Source organism: Suricata suricatta, chromosome 15 (assembly GCF_006229205.1).
Source record: "Suricata suricatta isolate VVHF042 chromosome 15, meerkat_22Aug2017_6uvM2_HiC, whole genome shotgun sequence".
Taxonomy (NCBI): domain Eukaryota; kingdom Metazoa; phylum Chordata; class Mammalia; order Carnivora; family Herpestidae; genus Suricata; species Suricata suricatta.
Window position 1 is genome coordinate 35,903,253 of NC_043714.1, and position 27,472 is coordinate 35,930,724.

General features: G+C 37.5%; 1 protein-coding gene across 3 annotated transcripts in view; it reads left to right on the top strand.

Moving 5' to 3' along the window:
- The window catches only part of LRRC69 (leucine rich repeat containing 69), a 79,963-nt gene that overhangs the window by 41,612 nt on the left and 10,879 nt on the right, over positions 1-27,472 (top strand). For all 3 annotated transcript variants that reach the window (XM_029923756.1, XM_029923758.1, XM_029923757.1), the window contains one exon: positions 17,972-18,073. In XM_029923756.1, coding sequence (XP_029779616.1) covers positions 17,972-18,073 — 102 coding nt within the window. The remainder of the gene's footprint in view (positions 1-17,971; positions 18,074-27,472) is intronic.

Consider the following 27,472-nt stretch of genomic DNA (forward strand, 5'->3'; position numbering starts at 1 on the left):
TTTTTGAATGAATTAATGGCAAGATCATAGGCATCATTTGATTTTTACTCTCATCTGATGCCCATAAGTCACAAGAATGGAGGGGGGGATGGTCTGAAGAGTCTTCTCTGACTTTGAAGTGAGAATTTATTTCCATCTGTCCCTACTTCCTACATCTGCCACTTTCTTTACTTGGTCATATATTGCTTTCCTACTCCATTTTCTTTAGAAGACTCTGTGTTCTTCAGTCTTCCAAGACAACTCTAAGGTAAATCTCTGCTTAATAGCTGCACTACTTTTCTATTATAGTTATACTTGCTTTTTAACTTTAAGAGATAATTAAAGTTATACAAAACTCTAATATTCTTTTTGCCTTGGGTGCCAAGCAGTTTAGAACAGAACTGAGAAATTACGGCTTGTTTGTTTGTTTATTTGTTTACTTTTTAAAGATTTTATTTTTATGTAATCTCCATACCCAATATGGGGCTCAAACTCACAACCTCAAGATCACGAGTCACATGCTCTACTGATTGAGCCAGGCAGGCACCCCTGACAGATTACATTTTAGAATTATCATGGTTTTCTATATTTTTTCTTCTAATTTTATTGCCCACAATTTATAAGTCTCCTACTATAAATCACCTAAAGTTCTTGGAATAATTGAGCATATATTAAAATACAAACCAAGGCAAAAATGAAAACCTGAGCCCTGGCTGAGTAGGTATCCTAGGAGACTTCCAAAGCTCCCTATATTAAATTGCAGGGCATTTAACATTTTATTCATAATCAGTAGTGAGGGTAGGAGGGAAGGGGGTCACTTTTCTCATTAATCATAAGATTTTTATGCAGTGAGGATCAAATAAATTTATAGAAAGTTACTTGTGTATAAATGTTAGCTTTCTCTTCCCCACCCCCCAAGTGCCCATATGCAAAAAATTACACTGGTGTGCAGAGGAGATATAATGGTAGATAGGTACACTGATTAGTGACAGTAAAGACTCAAGGTTCTAGAGCATAATGAAAGGGGAAAAAATCATCTTTTTTTAAAAAAAAAGTTTTATTTATTTTTGAGAGAGAGGCAGAGAATCAGCAGGGGACAGGCAGAGAAAGAAGGAGACACAGAATCTGAAGTAGGCTCCAGGCTCTGAGCTGTCAGCACAGCCACAAGATCATGACCTGAGCCAAAGTCAGCCTCTTAACCGACTGAGCCACCCAGGTGCCCCCAAAATCATCTTTATCAGGAAGACAGCTACCCAGAAGTATCAGGGAACGAGGTCCAGAAGGTAGTTCTTCCTTTTGTTGATACCAGGGCAGCTTTCTTTTAGGAAATTCTGCAAGAAAATTTCCTAGACTAGATTAAATCTGAGAATTAGGGGCAGAACCATCAGGGGTGGACAAACGCCATCATAGGGTGCTCCTCAGTTTGTGATATATTGTTATATTGTTAGTAAGGTCAGGGTTTCGTCCATCTAGGTCACAGATGATTGTTGGAAATAGTAATGTGCTAAAGAGGATATGTAAAAATTACTGTATAAAAACAAATGATAACTAATATTCTTCAAAAACTGTATGTTTGGTTTTGTATTAAGTACTTTAGAAGTATCATCTTATTTAATCTTCATATAGCTTTGTGAGTTAGGTACTATTGCCTTTCCCATTTTACAGATGAGAAAACTGAGGCCTTGGGAAGAGATTAATGTGCCTGTAGCAGAGCTGAAATTAAAACCTAAGTCACTTCAAAATCCAAATACTCTTAATTACTGGTAGTAATTTATATAAATATATCATGCTTGAATGTCAGAGATTGTTCCTGTTCGTCAAGATTGTATGTTCTCATAATTTTGGTGGAAGGCATGACTGAGTTGAATTAGTCAGAGAAAGCACTGATCTCTGAACCTTGTGCCCCTGCTGCCCAGCTCCCTGTGCTCTTAGAGTGTCTGGTTAACTTTAGAAAATTGAAGTTAAGACACTTGAAATAGGTTCATTTGAGATGAGGAGTGGAGGTTAGCAGTTGACTGTGCAAGCTCTTGCTTAAACGGGCTTTTTGTGCCTAGTAATGAGGAGGAACAATTGGTAACCTCTGAAGTCCCCCTCAAACGGAACCTCTAACCTTAGCGCTGAGGGCAAGAAAACAGTATACTGAGATTGGAGCATATTTTTAGGTACATGTAGAAGAGTTTGTTGCTGGTATTCCTGGATTAAAAGGGAACTTCAAAGAAATTGCAGGTGCTACTAGGAGGATAGGGTGAAGAGAGAGCTGCAGAACTATAAATCAAGGAAATAATTCCAGACAGAAGACACTGGGTTCATACAAGGCTTAAGACAGCTAAGTGGTGCAATGGATATCAGAGAACCGACTCACCGATGGGAGACAGGTGACATTGCAGAAAGCTGAGTGTGTCACTGGGGAGACTGTGAGGCTTTTGAGATTGTAGTTTTGGTGTCAGAATATAAACATTGTGCTTTTAATAATACAAATAATACTGACTGATGTGGTAGTTGACTGAGCTTGCAAGTGTAGGTGATTAGACACCTAGCTAGTGCTTTAGGTTACATTAGTCCTGATTCACCATCACAGCCCAAGCACATCCGCCCCACACACTCGTGATGTGAAGGCCTTAGAGAAGTTGTGCTAGAAGGTATCCCTCACTTCCCCCCAAGGTTATCCCTTACATATCTCGGTGCCCCCTACCCTCTGGCACTCTGACCCAGAGATGAATGAGGGCAGGGTGATGGAGGAATGATAAATGGAAGAAATATATAACCTATGCATACCTGAGGCATATTGTTAGAAATCTAATTAATGCTAGCGTTTTTCTTAACTGTATGGCAGGATGAACAGTTATAGTTTATGCTCGTGGATCAAAGATGCACGGCAAAGCAGGAACAAAACAAAATAAAACAAACACGTAGCTTGTGTTTAATATTACAGTGGAAGAGGCCACTTTATGAAACTATTTTACAGCACTCCCATGTCATTCTTATTCAGGTATTCACTGTTTTGGAGAACAAGTTCCACTGAATGTGCCCTGGGGAATAACAAGTAGAGTCAGTTCAGCACTAACTGTCCCCATAAAAGGAACAAGAGGATTTATGTGTCTTCAGAGTAAGACCAGGACTGCCAACCAGGTGCTGTCTTTCAATAGAAGTTCTGCCCCTGCCCATTTTCATAGACACAGAGCTGGTCATAAACTCTGTTGTTCTTTCCCCACCTCCACCCTGGGGATCTTGCCTGATTTCCTTGCTGAAGAGTCAGTTTTTAGTAACTGTATTGCCCCACCCTTGTTGGGTAGTGATCCTTATTCAAAGATTTGGAGATTTGCAAAGTGGAGAAAGCAAGAGGAGGGCACCACACTGAAAACTCAAGAGTCCCACAGAAGCAGCAAAGTAAGGACAGCTCCGAGGGGGAGAAGGTTGGGTAGCTCATGTAAGTGCTTTCAGAATTAATAGACAAGGAAGCAGGATGGGAAGGAAATAGCCAATGGTGTGCTAGTACATGTTTGACAACCAGCTCTTTTTGTGACATCTACCGATTTCCATGGGGTACACACTCCCACCGTAGCCCGTTTCAGGTTACCGAAACGATATCACTGGAAGCCAAGTTGAATGTTGATACCCATGATCGGCTTTCCTGATCTCGTACAGTCAGCAAATCAATGGCAGTCACCTTGGCACCACTGGTATAGAATTTAAAGAGATTATATGTCTTTCTTTTATGTCAGAGATTCTTAAAACATTAGCTTTGCTATTTATAATCTGTCTAATCTTGGGTAGATATCCTACAGTTCCCTTAGTCACATTTCCTTACTATTAATTTGTTTATTCAGTATATATTTGCATGTCTTTTGTAGGCCAGGAACTATTGTTCTAGGCATTCTGGATACAGAGGTGAATACAATAAATTTCTTACCCTCTTGAATCTTACATTCTAGAAGGGGAGACACAATAAGAAAATACCTAAAATATAACTGTAGGTAGTTCACAACGAAAGCACACAGGGCACTGTATGACCAGGAGGGCAGATTTTGTGTGTTCTGTGCGCTACTGTTTGCAGGCTTACAGCAGTGCAAGAACAAGTCACAGTATAAAGGAGGATCTGCTACTCAAAGTGTGGCTGTCATATGATCAGAGCGACTTGAATGAACCCATGTGGCAGGTGCTGTTGGGAAGCTGGTTGATGGCATCACCTCAAACCCTCTACCCTGAACTCCTTTTGTGGGGAGTGGCCATGTGTCACGGTTCTGGTCAAAGAAAAATAAATGAAGATCTTTTGCATGGGGTTTCTGGAAAAACTTTTATTATTATTTTATTACTAATTAATGTTAATAGCTGTCAGTAGAAACTTCTTCAAAGCTTCGGATACTTATATTTGAAAACAGAAAGCAACACAATGCTTAGAAAAAATCTAGCATTTATAAAATAATATTCTTTTTTGTCTACACATTTCAGTGTACAGGAAAATTGTCAAAGAGTCAGTTGGTTGAGATTTTGAAAACAAAAGAACATGTGTACATACATGTATGTGTGAATATGTGTGTAATAAAAAAATAAATAAAAGTAGTGAATGCTGTGAGCAACCTGAGAGAGGATATGTGAAAAAAAGAATTTGGGTTTTATGTTCCTATAGCTGAACCAGCATTTCTCACTGGGTTTTTTTTTTTTTTTTTTTTTTTTGTCATTATTGTCTTCCTCCTGCTAGGAGATTTTTAGATATTTTCCCCCTAATAATTCCTCCCCTACCCCATTAAATTTTAGCACTGGAGAGATACTGTACATCTGTATGTTGTCAGGTAGGATTGAGTTGTAAGGGCCACAAGCAGTTATAATATCTAAGATTGTTTTGCCACTTCCGTAAACCGATTTTCACCTCCTTAGGGATCATATCAGCTCTCGCTTTTGAAATGCATGAGCAGAACCAGTAGAGAACTTGAAAAAAATACTTCTTACATTCTTACTTTTATATCTCATGGGCCAGATATGTGGGAGAGTTTTCAGACTTTTGAGAGAATCTTAGAATCAGCACAGCACAGATGTTAAGATAGCTTTCTTGAAATCCTTGAAATGCTTTTAGCCCTGGGAAAATTCTATCTACTTTGGGAAGCTGTATTTCAGTCTTTTAACCCACTATGGGCGGAGCCTGTCTCCCTCCCATTGCTGCCATTCCCAAACACATTCTTCTGAAAGTGCAGATCACAAATCAGAATTAGGGTGATGTAAGTTTAATCATTTGAGAAAAAAAAAAAAAACCTTTTGAAATATCTTTTCACTGTGGATTATTTGGAAAATAGAGATAAGCAAAAAGAATAAAAGTAAAATAACCCATAATCCAAGCATACTGGGGCCAGGGGAAGCACTGGGGAAAACAAATTAACATGTTGGATTATTTTTTTCCTATTCTTCCAGTTTTTTGGGGGGTGGATCTGTGAATTCATGTGTATACATGCACATATAGATTTTTTGTAATGGAATAGTCATACATGCTAATGTATTAGTATTATTAGTATTACTTATACATATTAGTGTATTATTTATACATGTTTTATAATATGCCTCTTCAATTTTTATTGTAAAAGTTTCCCCATTTCGTAAAGTATTTCTCTATCTTTCTTTCTTTTTTCCCATTGGGTACCTAGATTTATTGTGGAAATTTGACTTAATTATTGAATATTTTTTATCTTGCCTAGTTTGTACTTTTTTATTTAAATTACACTTGCCATTAGTATCAAGTGTACAATGTTACATTAGTTTCAGGTGTAGAACATAATGATTCAACATACCTCTCTATTTATAATAGATGCATCATATTGACATTGTTTATATTTAAGCAGTCTCCTATTTTTTGACAGGTAGGAGACTTCAAACTGCATCCCTTAATGAAAATGTTTCAATGAATGTCATTGTAGTTAATCTTTGTATGTGCCATTAATTACTCCCTTAGGAAAGATTCCTTGAAATATAATTGCTAGATCAAAATTATGCATAATTTACTGCTTTGATGAATATTGCCAAATTTTGCTTCAGAATGCTCGACATTTCTAAGTTTTAAAATTAGTTCTTCTTTTTGCTTTATCTAAGCAATATTTCACATGTCTCTTTAAAGATAACTATACTAATTACTTTAGAATCATGTTTTATTAGTTCTATTTCTTCTGGTACAAGTTCTTAACTCTGATTTCCAGGTAATTTTATTTTCAAACTCTCATCTTACTTTTGAATTTGAAACACTTATGATTCCTGTGAGCTGGCAGCTCTCTCTGCAGTTCACTTTATGGGAGAAGATAAAGCTCTTACAGGAGTTTGTATTGGCCAATGACAGTACAGAAACACTTAAAAATATTCCAGCAGGTATAATGCATTCTGATAGCTGCTCATTCTTCCCTGTGTTACCAGCCACTCAGGGTCCCTGTTACCTCTTTCTGTTCAAAGTACTGCTCCTGTTAGGCTATAGGTGTGCAGGATTCAGGGAAAGGAGGTTTGGGGGTGGGAGGTGGAGTGTGGCTGTGCATAAGAATGGGTGAATGAGCCTAGAGTACCTGCCTACGTCTGAGAGAGTACAGTAATCCACCTGTCTGTTGTTTGCTGAGTCCAGCTCCAGCAGGTCCAGGCTTCCCCTGAAGGATGGACGGTGTCGCACGAAAGTGATGAGAATCGACGAAAGGGGAAGGGAATGAGAGAACCAGGAGGTTCTTTCTGATCAGCAAGTGGGCATCTCTGCTCTCCAGCCAGGCATCTCTGCACTGACTGGAGAGTCAGCCTTTTTTATTGAAAAAAATGTATGGGATACAAAACAGGATTGGCAAGTCCTTAGACAATGATTCCTGATTGACAAATTCTTTGGTTTGTAAAAATTTCCCAAAACATAGATTGATAGAAGACTCATGCATAATCTTTATCAATAGTGATTGATTGTAGGTTATTTAGATGCTTATATGGGGAAAGGAAGGTGCCCTCAGTATTCAAATACAAGGCAATGTTTTTAGCATAGTAAAAGCAAAGGCTAGTCCTTTGTGAGCAGGGTTCAATAGCCTGTTTTCTTGAGGGGAAAGAAAAACAGGTTTCTCAGGAAATGTAATATTTGCTCCCATAAACACAAAAGAAGAAATTTCTATAATCTCATTCACAAGGCACAACTTAGCATATTTTTAGCATAAGAAGGCAAGTCACCGGATGCCAGTTGGCAATGTGTCCTGGGGGTCGGTGCTCAAGCAGAAATGGCAGAGTGATAGACAAATAGAAATGGCGGAATGGTAGACGACAGGTCTACCTGTTGCCATCTGACACTGGGAGGCCTTGCAAACCCACCTTACTTCAGAAATGGCTCCCAGCAGTTGTTTCATCACCCATTATTTTCTGGAGACCTCTACTTCCTCTGTGTTCTGAGTTCCCTCATTTCTGTGTGTGTGTGTGTGTGTGTGTGTGTGTTTGTGTGTGTGTGTGTGTGTAGGGAGTTTTTCCCAGGGCTTTGATATCATTGCGGGTTGATACTTCCTTCTTCAAATGATACTTTCTACACATGACTTCTGTTTTTATGAGGTTTTCCCTTCCTGTATTTAAGTGGCTAATCTTTATTTTAATCTTATTATCTTTATCTTTGTGTCATTTCTAGGATTTGTCATGGGAGAAGGATATTTGTGTTACCATCTTGAAACTGAAAGTACTTAGATCAGTTTGCTAATACATTTGCAGCATGTGAAATGCCTTTACCCTTATCTAGTAGGGATTGTGTGAAGCAAAGTATTGGGGGCAAAAAGGAAGACAAAATACTGGCTGACCCTAACAAGCAAGATAAACAATGAACATGACTTGCTTACTTTAGACAATTAGTATTTAGATGTTGGTACCTTATTTTTCTAGAATGCTTTAAAGTTATGAAGTATTTCATACTTCCTCATTTATCTTCACAGTCATTGAGATGGGTATTGTTATATTTATACATGAAGAACAGGCTCAAATACTTTAAAAGACTTGTACAAGTAAGTTGTGTGCAGGAAATGGATTTGAACCAGTCCCTAGCCTTTAGGACAATGCTTTCTCTGTTCTACTATGACATGTAGATTAAGTTATATGAGATGCATAAAAGAAAGGGATTCTAGTTAAAATAACAGTGACCTAAGAAAGCATTCTAGAATTTTTGTAACATTGATATCTAATCTGAATAAAAAAGAAGAAAGATATTTGGAGTGGAATTAAAGGTGTTATATTTTTGAGGAGCTTTATTTAAAACCATATTGGGTCTTGCATGGAAACCAAGGCAGAAGCTACAAATTGGCATTCTTTCTGTAGTTCTCATCATGCATCTGGCCACTAAAATTTTAATTTCCTGTCAGAATAAAAAAATGGAAGACCAAATATCTCACAATTGGTTTTCAAACCATAAGCAGCTTTCACAAAATCTTTGAATATCTTTCTTCTGGTTCACTACTGTGAATTTTTGCCTGGTCTGAATAAATTATAAGATGGAATTCTTCAGTTTAAATTGTAGAATATTTCAAGGCAGAGGTTGGCAACTTTGATTTCTTTGTTATTCCCCAAGGAAAACACCTTTTATAGTTTGGTTACTGCTGATTATTGCTTTTTATCTGTAACTAGGTCTATGAAGTTTAGAATATGGATGAAAGAACATTGCAGGGTATATGGCTTCCTTATCTGTGGAAGTACTTAGTGGAGAAGTACTAATTTCATGACTTGCTTTCAAAACCCTGAAACTGTTTTTAAAGAGGAACTAAGGTGTGAAAGTCATAGATTGAGAGGAGGGAGAAGTCAATTTTTATGTTTTACAAAAATGGATTTGCAGAAAAGCACCCAGTAAGATTAGTTGGAACAATTCAGAAACAGTGGAGAGAATCATTTATCTGCTGAAGGTGCGACAAGAAAATTCTATGACATGTTGAAATTGGTATGTGTGTTTTCTTTTGGCTGTTTGGTTACAGCATAAATAGAAATTAAAGTTACACAGGGAAGAGAGGAGAATTTCACAGGGATTCAAGAAGGAGCTACAGTAAGGCTGGGCAGAGCTCAGAGGTATTGGAATAGTTGTTCTCAGTTCAAGGAGCTTCCGGCATCTTCAGTGGCATGAACTATTAGGTCATCACACTTGTTGTAATTGGTTGGTATAAAATTGGTATAATGTAGCCATATTCTAAATGCTACTCTCCTTATACCTGGATCCTAGTCTCCTATAAATTCAACATACACATAGCCTACACTGGAGTCTTCAGGTCCTTGACATAATAGCTATTCTATTCCAGCTTCCAGAACCCGATTGCAAATTACTTCCATATTTCTTGGTTTAAATTCCCAAAAGAGTATTTGATTAGGCAAGCCTGTTGGATTTCAGATAATTGGGTCAGGCCTATGATTAGTTTTCTTTGGCTCAAGAGTCAAGCCCCTGTGTAAATGTCCAAGTAATACAATCATACCATGTAAAATCTGTAGGTAGCAGAGTCCCTGTGCAGTGGTGGGAGGTGGTGTTGGGACAGCATCAGCAGAGTAGGAAAAGTTTGATGGTCCCAGTATATGTTCACTGGAGCTGAAATTTAAATAAGGCAATTTGATTCCCAAGTCTGTTGTCCTAAACCCATTCATGTTATATACTAAGTCCTGTACTAAGAACTGGGGATATAATTGTGAGGAACCAGATAGAATCTCTGCTCTCTCAGAGCTGTAGTACAGTGGGAAACATATTAATCAAGTAATTAACATTATGAATGTATAATTATAAATTGAAGTCAGTACACTAAAGAAAGAACCACTGGTCTGTAAGAGAAAACAGAAGCCTGACTCAACAGGTAGGTTAAGGAAGACTTCCTGGAGAAGATGAAAGCTGAATGCTGAAGAATGAGTAGGAATCAATTAAGTGAAAGGAAAAGACATATTTCACACAGAGTGACAAGTATGTGAAAAGAGTTGGGAGTGAACATGGATGTTCAGGGAACTAGAAATAATTAAGTGTGGTTAGAGCTCAGAGATTGTATGGGAGGAGGCCATGGCCAAAGAATATAGGGTATGGTAAGGATTTTGCTCTTTATTTGAAGGACAACACAAATGTCAAAGGATTTTAGGCAGGAAGTGACATAATCAGATTTGCATTTTGAAAAGATCATTTTGTCTAAAGGATGGGAGACATACATGAGGAGATCAGAGGGAACATTGGGTGGACTACTGGTAGGCCCTTACCAAGGCCAAGTAAAAAATTGTGGTAACGTCATCCAAAGTGGTAGCAATAGGAATGGAAAGACCTGAACAGACCGAAGGGATGTTTGAGAGGTAAATTTGGAAATGTTGATAGGCTAGTAAGCTTTCTGTGGTCTGGGATATAAAACACTGGAAAAAGACCAGCTTTAGGCAAGCAGATCATGAGTTAAATCTTGGGTACGGTGAGTTTGACTGGTATTTAAGACATCGAACCAAAGATTTTGAGTAGGCATTGGCTATCGTGTGTGGAACCAGAGTCACTGGCATAGAGATTTAGTTGAAATTATGGATTTGGGTAAAATTGCCTATGGAAAAGAAAATAAAGTGAAAAGAGAATGTGGTGAGCTCTGTGGTAGACTCTTTCATGGTTGGGCAAAGAATGATAGGCCAGCAAAGAGAAAGTAGAGTTAATGTTGACTAGCATGCTGAGTGAGGAGACTTTCTGGCAACTACGAAGGGCACCATAACTCTGATTCCTGTCCACCCTGAAATGTGTCTTTGCAAATGGGACTTCTTTATTTGGGTGCAGAGACAGGGAAAACCAATGGCAGAGATGACCCACGGTTAGGTTTTCTAAGCACTGGGAATGAAAAGACAGAGGGCCAGAGGGTTCTGGTATGTCATATAATTTACCAGATATTTTTTTAAGATAGGAAAAGAGTTTTAAATTTTAAATAATTCTGAGAAACATATTTTGTGCATAAACATTTGCTCTCATTTCAAATATCTATCTTGAGTGAATTCCTACTATAGAATTAACAAGGAATAAAAATAACTTTTAGGCTTTTTTATGACATTGCAAATTTGTTTACTAATGGAGAGCCCCAATCTTGTTTACATTGGCAGTGGGTGTTCTAATTTTTTAAAATTATTTTTTAACATTTATTTATTTTTGAGAGACAGAAGCAGATCATGAGCAAGGGAGGGGCAGAGAGAGAGAGGGACACATAGAATCTGAAGCAGGCTCCAGGCTCTGAGCTAGCTGTCAGCACAGAGCACGACGCAGGGCTCGAACCCACGAACTGTGAGATCATGACCTGAGCCAAAGCTGGCGCCCCATAGGTGTTCTAATTTTTATTTTTTATTTTTTTCTGTAGATGGTTCTAAGAAGCTACTTTTTATTTATTTATTTACTTACTTTTATTGACGTATAATTAGCATACAATGTTATCTTAGTTTCAGGTGTAACATATAATGATTCAGCAATTTTGTACATTACTCAGTGCTCACCACCATAAGGTTATGCTTAATCTCTGTTATCTATGTCACCAATCTCCCTACCCACATCCTAATTTTTCTTGTTTGCATTTTGGCAGGCAAAATAAATGTATTCCACAAACTCTTAGTTTTTGTCACTCTCTTTCAGTTGCTTTGTGTCTTGAGTAATTTTCTTCGGTTAAGCTAGCTCATGCATGTGAAAATGCCTTTCCATTGTGTTTGCCCGTTAATGAAGCATTTCTGTCTGTTGAATCTGAACTGCTAAATGTATGATTCCATTTTATTCTGAATTTTAATGATATGGACAAATCTGAGACCAGAATGCCAAGAAGAGGGAAGTGCAAACATTTGAGTGAAGAATTTCTGCAAAGAAAGCCAACATTGCCAGAGTGTAGGGAGATATAGAGAAAGTGAGAGAATGAGTGCTAGGGGTCAAAGATGGTGCAGGGTCCAATCATAAGAATCCTATAAGCCAGTGTGAGGAATCTTGCGTTTCATCTTGAGTGAGATGAGAACCACAGGATGGTTTTGAGCAAGGGGGTGATGTGATCTAGTTTCCATTGTAAGGAGATCACACCACTGGGCATGGAACACACAGGGCCTAGGGAAACAAAGGCCTCTTCCCCTGCTGGTTCTCAGGTAGCACAAGGACAAAAGTGGGGTCTAAAGCAGGTGGGGAATGGGGATTGTGAGGAGATACAAACAAGTCTTTGCAGACCAGTTGTTCTTTTTACAGTGATATTTAATTATTTTAACACTTGTTTGTTTATTTATTTATTTTTTGTGATCCCAAACTGTGTTTATTTTTTTTTGCATTAGTTTTCTTTTCTTTTCTTTTTTTTTAAATAGTTTATTGTCAAATTAATTTCCATTTATTTTTGGGGGAGAGAGAGAGAGAGAGAGAGAGAGAGAGAGAGAGAAAGAGAATGAGTGGAGGAGGAGCAGAGAGAGAGGGAGACACAGAATTAGAAACAGGCTCCAGGCTCCAAGCTGTCAGCACAGAGCCTGACATGGGGCTCAAACCCACAAGCAGTGAGATCATGACCTGAGCTGAAGTCAGATGCTTAACCGAAGGAGCCACCCAGGCGCCCCTTTACAGTGACACTTAAATCAAGAGGCCTTGAAGAGGACTCTGGAGCCTCTGTCCCATCAACTTTAAGGCCCAGTGTATTGAAGGCAGGAAGGGGCTTGAGATTGAGGATCTTTTGTCGCTTCTCCCTGGCCAGAATTGAGGAAGGGGTGTGTGTGTGTGTGTGTGTGTGTGTGTGTGTGTGTGTGTGTGTTTAGAGCCTAAAGTTTAGTTATCTCCCTCCCTCCAGGCTTCTCTTGACCTCCCCTCTTCAACTCCTTTCTAAAGGTCTTCTCTTGGGACAAGTATCAGCAGATACCAAAGGATCCTCACTTTAGGTCACTTTATGCCTATTTTCACTCCCACTCATACAGAGTGTGTGAGACAAGGGTTCCCAGAATAGAGTTTTTGGCTTTCTTATGTTCAGATGATATCATTAGCCTACTCAGTACACAATTCTGATTAGATATGAAGTGTATCACATATTTTCATGAGTTTCTCATTGGCTACAAATCTTATTCATGTCTTTTTTAGAATTATTAATATATATTTTTTTGAATGCCATAGCCCCACACTTAAAATCTTTTCTGAGTTAGGCTTTAGCTTATTTAGAAATTCTAATTCTTCCTAATGGGTAACTCCATGAGTTTTGAAATGGTCCGAAGAGTCCATGGTAATTTGCTGTTAGCCTCCTTATCACTTTTATTTTAGCCATTACTAAATCTCAGCCTTTTTTCTTCTTGTTTACATTAACAATGTTCTTGCTAAACTGGATCCTTCTGATCTCCCTTACTACTTTTGGCTGGTCTGAAGCAACAGAAGAACTTTTGAATTTATACTTTGTTCCTGAGGCATGGGGCTTTGGAGGAATAGTTACCATAATTGACCACCTCTGGAGAAGAAAGCCTTTAAAATTTCTGTGTTTCCTGGAAGAGCTGTGTGTACCTGGGGATTCTGAGAAGATATCTGTTAATTTACCATTTACTGGGCAGCAGCTATGTTCGAAGTACTGAATTTAGAAGTTGCATATAGGCACTTAAGGTCTGGTGGATGAAGATAGACTTTTCAACAATGATTATGTCATAGTATTTATAGATGATATAAGATGATATAGATATAAGGCCCAAGGAGTGGACATGAAAACATTTGGTAGAAGCCAGAGAAGCGTAGGTGGATAATATTTTCATCTTAAAGAAGAGGTGATCCAGGAGTGAGGTGAGTAGAGACACAGCATTAGTAATAACTGTGAGGTAAGACACAGGCCTCTTGTGAGACCCCTAAGTACCTTGGGATGGCTGGCATATAAGGGCGAAGGTTGGGCTTACCAGGATATAAGGTTGGAGAAACTAGCTGAGGAGAGCCAATTATGACATACTAGGGAGTTTGAATTTAGTTTGTGGACAAAAGAGAACATTGAAAATTTTTAAGCAGGATTGTATTATGATCAGATTCTCTTTTTAAAAGGCAATTTTGGCAGCAGAGTTTTGCATGGAGACTAATTTGAGTACTATTACAATAATTCACGTAAGGTGAGGGTCTTACTCAAAGTAGAGTGTTACTGGCTGGGATTGGAAGTAGGAGAAGGTTCTGCAGAAATAGTGAGAAGGTTGGTGGGAAAGCAGAATGTAAAGAAAGGATAAATTCCAGAAGTTTTAAGAAGGTAGAACTGACAGAACATAGTGGGCGATTTGATGTGGCTGAGTAGGAAAAGGAAGGAGGAAAATTTGGATGAAACAGAAGTTCAGTGTCAAATGTTAGAATTTGTAGTGATTGTAGGACTTCCAGTTGGAGATTTTTCATAGACACCCAAATATTTGAGAGCATTACGCAGCAAGCTGGTTTGTAAAGGTGTGATCCATACAAGAAACCTTCAGCTTGGGGTGCCTGGGTGGCTCAATCAGTTAAGCATCTGACTCTTGGTTTCAGCTCAGGGCATGATGTCACGGTTCGTGAGTTCAAACCTCATGTTGGGTTCTGTGGTGACAGTGCAGAGACTGCTTGGGACTCTATCTATCTCCCCTCTTACTAGGCCCCTCCCCCCACTTGTACTGTCTCTGTCTCAAAATGAATAAATAAACTTAAAAAAAAACAAGCAATTTTCAGCTCAGAGTACCTTGAATCCTTGATTTTAATGAGTTTTTCCAGTATTCACTTCAACAAATCTCCTCTACACTCATGTGTGGATCTTTTCTTCTTCTTCTTCTTTTTTAAAGTTTATTTATTTTTGAACGAGAGAGAGAGAGAGAGAGCCAGATAGAGAAGGAGAGAAAGAATCCCAAGTAGGCTCAATGCTGTCAGTGCAGAGCCCTATATGGTGCTCGATCTCACCAACCGTGAGATCATGACCTGAGATGTCATCAAGAGTGGGACACTTAACCAACTGAGCCACTCAGGTGCCCCTCATGTCTGGATCTTAACATCATCTTCATCTGATCTAAACTGGAAGACTTAATGTCCATGATGGCAGTTTGAGCTCTGGTTCCTTCTACGTTCCAGTGCCCTATTGCTTGATATCCATATCTTTTCTTTTGGGTCACTGAGACTTCATATCCCTTTACTTCTCCTTGTACTTCTTGTTCATTGAAATGTTGTGCTATTATTTCTTTTTCTATCTAGTCTAGACCATGAAGTCCAAATCATTTGCTTTTTAGTACATGAAATGTACTCATTTCCTTGTTTTCTGATGTATACATTCTGTAAATTATCTATGTTGGTTCTGGGCTACTAGGTGCTAAGTGAAAGCACAAAATATATGAACAGGAAAAACTGCAAATGTGTCAGCACCTCTGTCTCTGGCTAGGTTTCTCTTCAAAAAAAGTGTAGCATATTCCCAACATTCACCACCTTCTTCATGCCTTTTTCCACAGTGACACCTTGTTTCATAACTCAGTTGACAGATGGTCTTACTCTTTATTTTGAAGAAAAAATTGAAGGATCATGTCTGACTCCTTCAGTGATCGAAACCAACACCTTCAAACTTGTCCATGCCTCATTTATTATACCTCCTTTCCTCTGGCCACAGAGGAGGAAATAATGCAAAGATGCTAGTATTCAGAGACCATTCTGTGTTCACCTGATCATTATTATTTCAATTATTTTTTTTTCTCCTTTACATTAATCTATGTTGGCACTTATCTCCTACATGCTCAAGTGCTCTTCATCTGAGGAAAATAAAAACCCTCATTTGAACTTTTATTTCCCTGCAGCTGCCAATCCCTTCTCCAGATATGACAGGTCAGTGAATGTTTATGACTTTCCAACTTCAACACTATTTTGAGCCTGATAATTCTTTGTTGTGGGGGCTGTCCTGTGCATTGTAGGATGCCTAGCAGCACCCCTGGTCTTTACTAATTAGATTCCAGCAATGCTTTCCCTTCCCTGGTTAGGACAACCAAAAATGTCTGTAAATCTCTGTTGTCGGGGAGGGGCAAAAATGTTCCAGTTGAGATAAAACTCATAACTCTTTTTTAAAAATATTTTTTAATGTTTATTAATTTTTGAGAGACAGAGACAGAGCTCGAATGGGGGAGGGTCACGGAGAGAGAAGGGGAGACACAGAATCCAAAACAGGCTCCAGGCTCTGAGCTGTCAGCACAGAGCCCAATTGGAGCTCAGACTCACAAACCATGAGATCATGACCTGAACTGAAGTCAGCCACCCAACCGACTGAGCCACCCAGGTAACCCAAAACTCATAACTCTTGTTGTTTGAGTAAGCATGTGCAAAGAGACTCTGAAAAGCTATGTAACAGTATTTTATTAATAGAAGATAACATAACTGATTTTGCTGCTGGAGTGACAATGGACACAAATATTGTTCTATTAAGTTACTAGGCTGACAGGAAACCCAGTAGTTCACATGGAGAGAGGGTACAAAAAATGTGTTTCTGAATATTCTGGGGAATATTCAGAGTGGACATTGAGAGATTGTGTCACTTCAGGTGTTACTAAAACTTATCTGCTGCAAAACAAATGCTAGTGAATTTCATTAATTAATTTCATTAGGATCACTTCTTTCTGAAATATGTGTGGTAAGTTAGCAAAAACTGAGTAACTCATTATCATGTATGTTGGAAATGTAGTGACAGGATTTGAAGGAAGGGAAGCATGATTCCTAAGAGAAATGTATGCTCTTTGAACCAGAGTCAAACTTGAAATGTTAATGATACATACATATACCAAGATACTCAAGTTTGTATCTATCTTGAAAAAAAGGGCTATGAGTTTTGATATAAATTATGAAATGTTATTCTTTAGGACAGAAAGGAAAATATGATGGTTCCATTAAGCACAGGGAGTGCTTTCTTCATTTCAGCATGCTCAGCACTGACTAGGGACTCCCATTGGATTCAACTCTCTAGGTTGCTCCCTGATGGTGGGTGACATAGGAAACTGCATTAGGAAAGTCAGAATGTCAATGGTGGGACCAGGAGACAAGGTGATTCTAACACGGCCTTGCACTCTGTATTTTATTTTAAAATCTTGTCTGTGTTGGAGAATTTTCTAGAGACTTTTGAGATCTAGTGACATGATGCCCTGGAAAGATGTTTTAAATCAGTTATTTTAGTTTATTGAATGCTTGCTATGTTTCAGACCCTAAGCAGAATTCAGGGAAATATCTCTAATTCTCCTATAAATATAAGATGCAGTGATGTGATGATGTCAGCTCTTCCTGGCTCATCAGAACTAATTTTCCATATCTCTTCCCAACTCTGTTTTGTGACTGCAATCGCCATGGTAGGAGTATTTATACCAAGGAATCAAAATACGCTACCAAGCAGGGCTTTTAAAAAAATTTTATTCTTTCCAGATAACTTTTACTAGCACACCACTGAAAATGGGTCTTCTTTTTTCCATTTCCAACCTGAAACTGAGGCTCAGAAAAGTAATTCCCTAAGTAAGCTTAACTTTGAAAACTACATGAGTTTCTCGGAGGCAAGGCACACTACTAATATGAGAGAATCCCCTATTTTTCTACTCAAGTGGTAGAGTCCAGTGGGGTTTAGGTTTTCTTCATAGAGGATTCAATATCCTTGTCAATTTTGTTCTCCATTTCTATTTTTACTGTGCACAATGAGTTATAATAAGGACATTTTGATTTTCCTTTGTTTTTCTTACCTTTCTTACTGAACATAAATGGATCATGGTTCATAGTCTTTCAGACCTGATTTTGGTGTATATTAGAATGTTATTTTTCATTATACTTGGTTTTCTAACAAATATAATTATTTGCAAAATATTCCCAGCATTTGATTACTTAATAACCCCTATTCTATTACTAATCTGTTCTGTTATCCTGAACAAGTTTTCTCAGCTGTCTCGTATTGGGGATGCCACCAGGGACCTCAAAGGTCAATGGCACTCATGCCAGCATGAAGGCTTCTGACAATAGACTACTTCCTGCTGTTAAAATATTAACAGGGGCTATAAGTCCTAAATAAAGTAAGGTGTAGCCTCAAAAGTGAAGTTTGTTATTTTATCATGGAATGACGTTTTTATTTTGTTTTGAAAGTTTCAAAACCTGAAGCTGAGGGAATTCTACTGTGAAGGAAACCCACTGTTTCTGAAGGAGCCAGTCACTGCCGTGCAGCAGGATGATGCCTGGAGTCTGCAGGTGAAGCCTCGTGCCGTTCACACAGCTCTTCAAACTAAAGCTAGGATTTGAGTTTTAAAGAATTTTCTTTTAAAGCATTTTGGCCAATCTGGCAAATGATTACTGTAACCCTAGTCCATTGGCAGTGTGGACCCTAGACATAATCTCTTTGACTTGCTTGTAGAATTCATTGTAATACTGATTTCCAGAGTGGCCAAATTTGGAGAAATGGAAAAATTTTATTGGATGAAAAGAAAGAGAGGAATTTGTTTTCACTTTAACTTTCCATGTTTTTTTTCAGTATTATTTAAAGGATGTATTTGATTTGTTTTTACCTTGATTTTTGCCTCTTTCTTCCCATTTTCACTTGTCCCTATTTCTAGTGGACGAATGAATCTGATCCAGAAATCATGTTCACTTTAGTCAGCCAAATTGATGATCTTAAAATATGGAATAGAAAAGCATATTAGAGGACTCCTTTTGTGTATTTTTTAGTGACAGATGAATTAAAGATTGCAGATCTTCCCACAGTTGAGTATGAGTCTCCATCATGAATTTGGACTTCTCAGATTCTAAGTGCTTACCAGGAAGGAACTAATTTAGTCCTCCAAAAGCCTTTAAAAGGTAGTGCCAGTATTGTCTCCCTTTTATAGATAAACTGAGATCAAGATAAGTTAAATAACTTGTCCATGTTCACAGAGCTAGTATGTGTTGGTATGAAGATGCCAACGTAAAGCATCTGGGCTTCAGACTCCTTGGATGGAAAGCTCATTGTCTCAGAAAGAGGCTGCTAGAAGGTGAGGGAAAAAGAAACAGGCTAGTCCCTTCCTGGAGGAGATTCTGGTTTGTGGAGGGGACTGAATAAGCAGTCAGCCCAGTGTGGCAGTGGTCACATTGGGAGCCTCTGAGGGCAAGAATGTTGCTCTGTGTCTGGGATGGAGATAAAGAGTGAGAGAACAGTGTTTCTTCCCCCTTATTTGAAACTGTAAGGGCCCAGGAGCACAAGCATTTTATGCGCGCACACACACACACACACACACACACACACACACACACACACATCTGACAACATGGGGGTTAGGAGCACCACTCCCCATGGAGTCAAAAATCCATGTATAAATTTTGACTCCCACAAAACTTAACTATGAATAGCCTATTGTTGATGGAAGTCTTACCAATAACATAAATAAACAAATTAACAAGTAAGTGTTAATGTATATATGTATTATATACTGTATTCTTACAATAAAATAAGCCAGAGAAAAGAAAATGTTAAGAAAATCATAAGGAAGAGAAAATACATTTACATTACTCTGCTGTATTTGTTGAAAAAAATCATTGGTTTTAAAAAGCAGAGGGGCTTAACATTGTGAGTTTTTAAAATCAGTGGGCCTTAACTCCTGGAACTTTAAAAATTAGCAATTTGGGTCTGGGGGAACCAAAGGGCCATAGAAGACTGAGTTCCTGCCCTTAAAGAGACTGCAGCATAACAAACAGCCCCAATAATACGGCATAGAAGCTGCAGTTTGAAAACCACCAGGAGTATGGGAAGGATGTTTGTTTACTAATCTCAGAGCTTGTGCAGGAAGGGCAGGAATCCTTAGGAGTCTTCTCCAAGAACAAAAGAGCTGACAGGCCCCCTAGCCTAGGTACATGGAGACATGCGGGAGCCAGCACAGTGTCAACACTCCACCTAGCTTACTAACAGTGTACCCCATACTCATGTTCTTCTACAGACTTACTCCTCTAACCCTGGCCTCCCCAGGAGTTTTCCAAAGTGGCTACAGGTCCCTTCACACAGTGGACCTGCACTACATTTGCTAACACTGTGCACCCCACACTTGCATTCTCCTGTTGACCCATTCTTCCAACCTGTCCTCCACAGGAGTCTAAAGGTGTGCCACAAGTATGGCACTGTGCAAGCAGCCCCAGTCAGGGCCAGTGCCACTCCAAAGTGACTTCTGCCCCAGGGAGAGTGGAAGATAACCACACATACCAGCTGAATTGCAGCTCCATCAGTGGGCTAGGGCAGACATCTGATCCCACTACAGGCCCCACGCACCAATGAAAGCCTCCTGGGGACAACACAGGGAGAGTACTCTGCAGTTTGATCTAACAGCAGCTCTGACACATGCTTGTTCTGACCCAACTCAAGCCCAAGGCAGCCCCAGTTCAGCCCATTAACAACAGGGACCAAACCCTTACAACAAGAGGGGAAGTGGGCCATTGCTGGCAATTTCACCGAAGTCAAATGCAGCTCAATCACAACAGTAGGGTACACAAAATATACATAGAAGATACCCTTGAAGACCCAGATTCTGATGAATAGGAGACATTGTGCTACAGGGCATCATAGGACCTTTCCTTCATAAGGCCACTACTTAAAGAGCAGGAGACATAGCTAAAATTTCTAATACATAGATACAAAGAGTTAGAGTAAATGAAAAGACAGAGAAATATGTCTCAACTGAAAGACCAGGAAAAAATCATAAAAGAGCTAAACAGAATGGAGATGAATAATATACCTGGTAGATAAATTAATGGTCACAAAGATACTCACTAGGTCTGAGAAAAGAATGGAGGATCTCTGTGAGAAGCTCAACAAAGAAAAAAAATTACCAATTAGAGGTGAATTCAAAGCCAATATTAAAACACACTAGAGGGAATAGAGACTAGATTACAGGAAGCAGAAGAATGGATCAGTTGACCTGGAAGATAAAGTAATAGACGGTAAGCATGCAAACAGGAGTAAGAAAAAAGATTAATAAAAAGAATAGATTAAAGGAACTCAGCAACACCATGAAGCATAATAACATTCACCTTATAAAGATCCCAGAGGAGAAGAGAGGGAAAAGGAGGCAGAAATTTATTTGAAGAAATAATAGCTGAAATCTTTCCAAATCTGGAGAAGCAAACAGATCTGGAACTAGGAGGCAAAGAAAGCTTCCAACAAAATCAATCTGAGAAAGTCCACACCAAGAGCATTGTAATTAAAATGACAAAAAGTAGTGAGAAAGAGAGAATTTTAAAAGCAGCAAGAAAAGAGAAAACAGTTTCATAGAAGGGAAACACCATAAAGATATGAGCTGATTTTTTGGCAGAAACTTTGTAGGCAAGAAGGGAGTGGCATATTATATTCAAAGTGCTAAAAGAGAAGAAAAACCTCCCATCAAGAATGCTCTGTAAGAGACTTAAATAAGTTTCCCAGGCAAACAAAAGTTAAAGGAATTTATCACCACCAGACTAACCTTATAAGAAATGTTAAAGAGGAATTTTGAGTGGAAAGGAAAGACTATAATATAAGCAAGAGTAAGAAAGGTAGGATGGATAAAAGCAGTAAAATTAAATATATCTATAAAAATCAGACAAAGGATTCACAAAATCAAAGGACATAAGGTATGATGTATACAAACACATGGAGGGGAGAGAAGTCAATATTGAGTGCTTTTAGAATGGGTTCAAACTTAAGTGACTATCAACCTAATATAGATTGTTATATGCTCAACATGTTATACATAAACCTAATGATAATGACAAAATAAACATCAGTAATAGATACAAGAATAAAAGGAATCTAAGTATATCACTAAAGAAAGCCAGCAAACCATGAGAGAAGAGAGCAAAAGAAGAAAGGGGCCGGAACAACTACAAAACCAGCCATAAAATACCAAAATGTCAATAAGTACATACCTACCAACAGTTAATTAAATTTTTTTCATGTTTATTTATTTGAGAGCGAGCGAGCACATAAAAGCTGGGGAGGGGCAGAGAGAGAGAGAGACAGGAGAGAGAGGGGGAATCCCAAGCAGGCTCCACACAGTCAGCACAGAGCCTGATATGGGGCTCAAAACTCATGAACTATGAGATCATGACCTGAGCCAAAAACTAAGAGTTTGATGCCTAATTAACTAAGCACCCAGGCGCCCTGGAAAAGGAATTCAAACATATCACTAAAGAAAGCCAGCAAACCATGAGACAAGAGAACAAAAGAAGAAAGGAACAGAGAAGAACTACACAAACAACTATAAAACAAGTAACAAAATGTCAATAAATACATACCTACCAGTAATTAATTTGAACGTAAATGGACTAAACACTCCTATCAAAAGGCATAGTATGTCAGAATGGATAAAAAAGCAAGACTTATCTATATGCTGCCTACAAGGGACTCATTTTAAACCTAAAGATACATGCAAATTGAAAGTGAAGGAATGGAAGAACACTTACGCCAATTGAAGTGAAAACAAAGCCTGGGCAGAAATATTTATATTAAACAAAATAGACTTTAAAACAAAAGTTGTAATGAGACATAAAAAGGACACTATATAATAATAATAAATGACACAATCCAAAAAGAAGATATAACAATTATAAATATTTATGCACCCAACATAAGAGCATCAAAATACATAAAGCAGATATTCGCCAACATGACGTAATCAAGAGTGATACAGTAATAGTGGGGGCTTCAACATCCCACTTCTATCAGGGGACTGATCATCCACACAGAAACTCGGTAAGGAGAGAGGGGCTTTGAATGATACATTGGCCCAGATGGATCTAATAGAAATATTCATCACATCCCATCCTAAAACAGCAGAATACACATTCCTTTCAAGTGCACATGGAACACTCTCCATAATAGATCACATTAAGCCATTAAAGAAGTCTCAACAAATTTTAAAAAATTGAAGTCACACAACACACCTTTTCCAACCACAATGCTATGAAACTAGAAATCAACTACAATAAAAAAATCTAGAAAGAACACAAATACATGGATGATAAATAACATGCTACTAAACAATGAATGGGTCAACCCAAGAATCAGAGAGGAAATAAAAAATATATGAAGACAAATGAGAATGAAAACACAATGGTCCAAAATTTGGGGGATACAGCAAAAGCTGTTCTAAGAGGGAAAATTATAGCAATACGGGCCTACATGAAAAAACAAGAAATACCTCAAACTCTAATCTAAAGAAGAAAAAGAACAAAAACAAAAGAAAAGGGAAAGAAAGAACAAAGCCCAAAGCAGTAGAAGGAAGGAAATAATAAAGATTAGAGCAGAAACAAATGGAATATAAACAAAAACAAAAACAAAAACAAACAAAAAACACAGAACAGATCAATGAAACCAAGAACTGGCTCTTCGAAAAGATCAACAACATTGATAAACCTTTAATCAGACGAATAGAGAGAGAGAGATACAACAGTTCAACATCAGAAATGAAAGAGAAGAAATAACAAACAGCATAAAAGTACAAAGGAGTATAAGAGAATAGTATGAAAAGTAACATGCCAACAAATTAGACAACCCAAAAGAGATGAATAAATAAATAATTCCTAAAAACCCAAAAGAGATGAATGAATAAATAATTCCTAGAAACATACCTCCTAAAACTGAATCGGGAAGAAATAAAAGAATAGGATCAGACTTATTACCCTTGATGCAACTGAAACAGTAATCAAAAACAACAACAAACTCTCAACAAACAAAAGTTCAGGTCCAAATGGCTTCACAAGTGAATTCTACCAAGCATTTAAAGAAGAGGACCTATTCTCTTCAAACAATTAGAAAAAAATAGAAGAGGAAGGAAGGCTTCCAAATTCATTCTATGAGGCTAGCATCACATTATACCAAAGCGAAATTAAGAAACTACAAAAAAATAGAATATCTCTCATGGACATAGGTGCAAAAATTTTCAACAAAATATTAGCAAACTGAATCCAAAAATATATTTAAAAATTCTTTCACCACAATCAAGTGGGATTTATTTCTGGGATGTAAGAGTGGCTCAATATTTACAAACCAATAAATATGATACATTAAATCAGCAAGAGAAGGAATAAAAACCATATGATTATTTCAATGGATGCAGAAAAAGCATTTGACAAAGTACAATATCCATCCACGATAAAAACTCTCAACAAAGTAGGTTTAGAGGGAACATCCCTCAACATAATAAAGGCCATATATGAAAAATTCATAATGAACACCACACTCAATGGGGAAAAACCAACAGCTTTTCCCCTAAGATCAGAAACATGACAAGGATGTCCAGTCTCACTTCTTTTATTCAACATGGTACTAGAAGTCTTAACTGCAGCCAGCAGGCAAGAAAATAAGTAAAAGACATCTGATATGGTAATGAAGAAGTAGAAGTTTCACTATTTGCAGATGGCATGATAGTATATGTATAGAAAGCCCTAAAGACCTCCAATAAGCTGTTATAATTGATAAATACATTTAGTAAGTTTTCAAGATACAAAATCAATATACAGAAATCTGTTGCATTTCTATTCACTAATAACAAAGCAGCAGAAAGAGAAATTAAGTAAATAAACATTTTTATTTATAATTGCACCAAAAATAATAAACTACCTAGTCAAAAAAATCAAATAGGTAAAGACATGTACTTTGAAAACTATAACACATTAATGAAATAAATTGAAGATAACATAAACAAATGGAAAGATGTCCATGGTCATGGACTGGGAGGATAAATATTGTTAAAAAAGCCATACTACTCAAAGCACTATACAGACTAAATGCAATACCTATAGAAACACCAACAGCATTTTTTGCAGAACTAGAACATCTTAAAATTTGTATGGAATCATAAAAGACCACAAACAGCCAAAGCAGTCTTAAAAAAGAAGAACAAAACTGGAGGAATCTCAATCCCAGATCTCAAGATATACTACAAACTATAGTAATCAAAACAGTATGGTAGTAGCACAAAAATAGATGCATAGATCAATGGAACAGAACCCAGAGCCCAGTAATAAACTCATGATTATATGATCAACTAATCTACAACAAAAGAGGCAAGGATATGCAATGAGAAAAAGGCAGTCTCTTCAACAAAAGGTATTGGGAAAAGTGGACAGCTACATACAAAAGCTTGTAACTGAACCACTTTCTTACACCAGTTATTTTTGTGTAAATAAAAATAAACTGAAAATGGATTAAAGACAAATGTGAGACCTGAAACCATAAAAATGTAGAAGAGAACACAGGCAGTAGTTTCTCTGACATTGACTATAGCAACATTTTTCTCAATATGTCTTCTAAGGCAAGGGAAACAAAAGCAAAAATAAGCTATTGGGACTACATCAAAATGCAAAGCTTCTGCACAGCAAAGAAATCAGTCAACAAAACAAAAAGACAACCTATTGAATGGGAGAAGTTATTTGCAAGCAGTATATCTGATAAGGGGTTAATATCCAAAAAATATAAAGAACTTCTACCACTCAACACTGAAACAACAAATAATCCAATTAAAAATGGGTAGAAGACATGAACAGACATTTTCCCAAAGAAGATATACAGAAGGTCAAGAGACAGATGAAATGATGCTCAACATCACTCATCATCAGGGAAATGCAAATCATAATTACAATGAGATACCGCCTCACACCTGTTAGAATGTCTAAAATCAAAAACACCCAAAGCAACATGTATGTGTTGGTGAGGAAGTGGAGAAAAAGGAACCCCGTGCACTGCTGGTGGGAATGCAAACTGGTGCAGCCACTCTGGAAAACAGTATGGAGGTTCCTCAAAAAAATTAAAAATAGAATTACCACATGATCCAGTAATTTAACTAGGGGGTATTTACCCGAAGAATACAAAAACACAAAAACAAAAATATATATGCACCCTATGTTTATTGCAGCATTATTTACAATAGCCAAATTATGGAAACAGTCCAACTGTCCATTGATAGATGAATGGATAAAAGAGATGTGGCATGATTTAAATTACTTGATCTGTCAAAGAATTGTGTGACTTTGATTTAGGCTATACCTCGGTTAAGATTTTTATTGTTTTAAAGCTTATTTATTTAATTTGAGGGAGGAGAGGAAGAGAGAGAGGGAGAGAGAATCCCAAGCAGGTTCTGTGCTGTCAGTGCAGAGCCCAATGATGGGCTCAATCTCACGAAGTGTGAGATCATTACCTAAGCTGAAATCAAGACTCAGAGGCCCAACTGACTGAGCCACCCAGGCACCTCTATTTTTTTTTAATTTTTAGAGAGAGAGAGAGAGTGCCCAAGTGGGGAGAGGGGCCTTTATATTTTAGAGATACTATTGGTTATGCCAATAGTAATTTAGTTTATATATACTAGCAGTTCCAAGTAATAACTATATTTCAATGGTATATGTTATTCTTCCAAAGTAACATATTGGCAGCAAGTAGGAGGAGAATATAATTAATGGGTAATATAAGAGTTATCAAGAGACATATCAAGTGCAGAAAATATGTTTGGTTCCAGAAATCATAAATGGAAAAAGTGAACTGTATGAATTGTGACCTTTTTATAGGTCCCATGTATTCCAACAAATTTTTCTACCATCTGCTATTTTGGAGAGTGAATCCATATTTATTAGTTTTTTGTTTTATAGTAAGACGTAGCCATTGAGTTCTGGTAGCTAAAAACATACCTCTAAAATCATTATTTCATTCTGAATCACACACTATGCAATGTGTAAGTAGTTAAGGAAAAGGTGATAATAGACATCGAATTTAGAAGTCCTGGTAATATTAACGTGAAAGAGTAATTCTTTCAGAAAGGATGATTTTATTATGTAACAAATCAGGGAAAAAGAGCTAAAATGAATAGGATGTTATTCTGCTGAAGGACCAGACAGTTAAGAAACCTGTGTATAAAGACAGCTTTCTCAGTTTCTCAGATGCTTGTTAAGTGAAAGGGATAGAGTAATAAGGAACAGGGAGATAACACTTTAGAGAATTTTTTTGTAATTTTTTAAGATTTTAATTGGGCAAATGAATGAAGATTATGTATATACATACGTATGTATGAACATACATACGTATGTATTTCCAAAGATTCCTATTAGAGCCTGTTGTGGACTATTTTAATACCAGTGGGAAATCTTTCACTTTGTCCAAAAAAAACAGTCCCATAAACTCTTAAAATTCATACAGTGTTTGTGTAACCTTTATACAGGGCTTCCATGCTACCAGAACAGACAATGAAGCTCATTTAGCAGAGTAAATCAAATGTTTGTTTTATTTGCTTGCTCAGTGAAGATTTGATTTTATGTACTATATAGCATTTTACTTTAAAATGATGATGTTGTTGATGGTCATGGTGAAAGCCAGCTTGCATTTTCTAGCCACCCCTTTTGTTATTTAATATTATAATTATTACCAAAAGTTAGGTTTCTGGACATAGATGTGTGGATAAGTTTAATACAGATTGAATTTAGAGATTTGGGTAATAGAAATCAGTACTGGTTGCTAATGTGACCCTATTCAGGCTCTCACTGCAGTATGTAACTTAGCCCAGTACATCTTAAAGTTGAACAGGCATACTGATAACCTGGGGAAACTTGTTAAATTGCAGATTCTGATTCCGGAGGTCTGGAGTATACTGGAAGTCTGAATTTCTAATA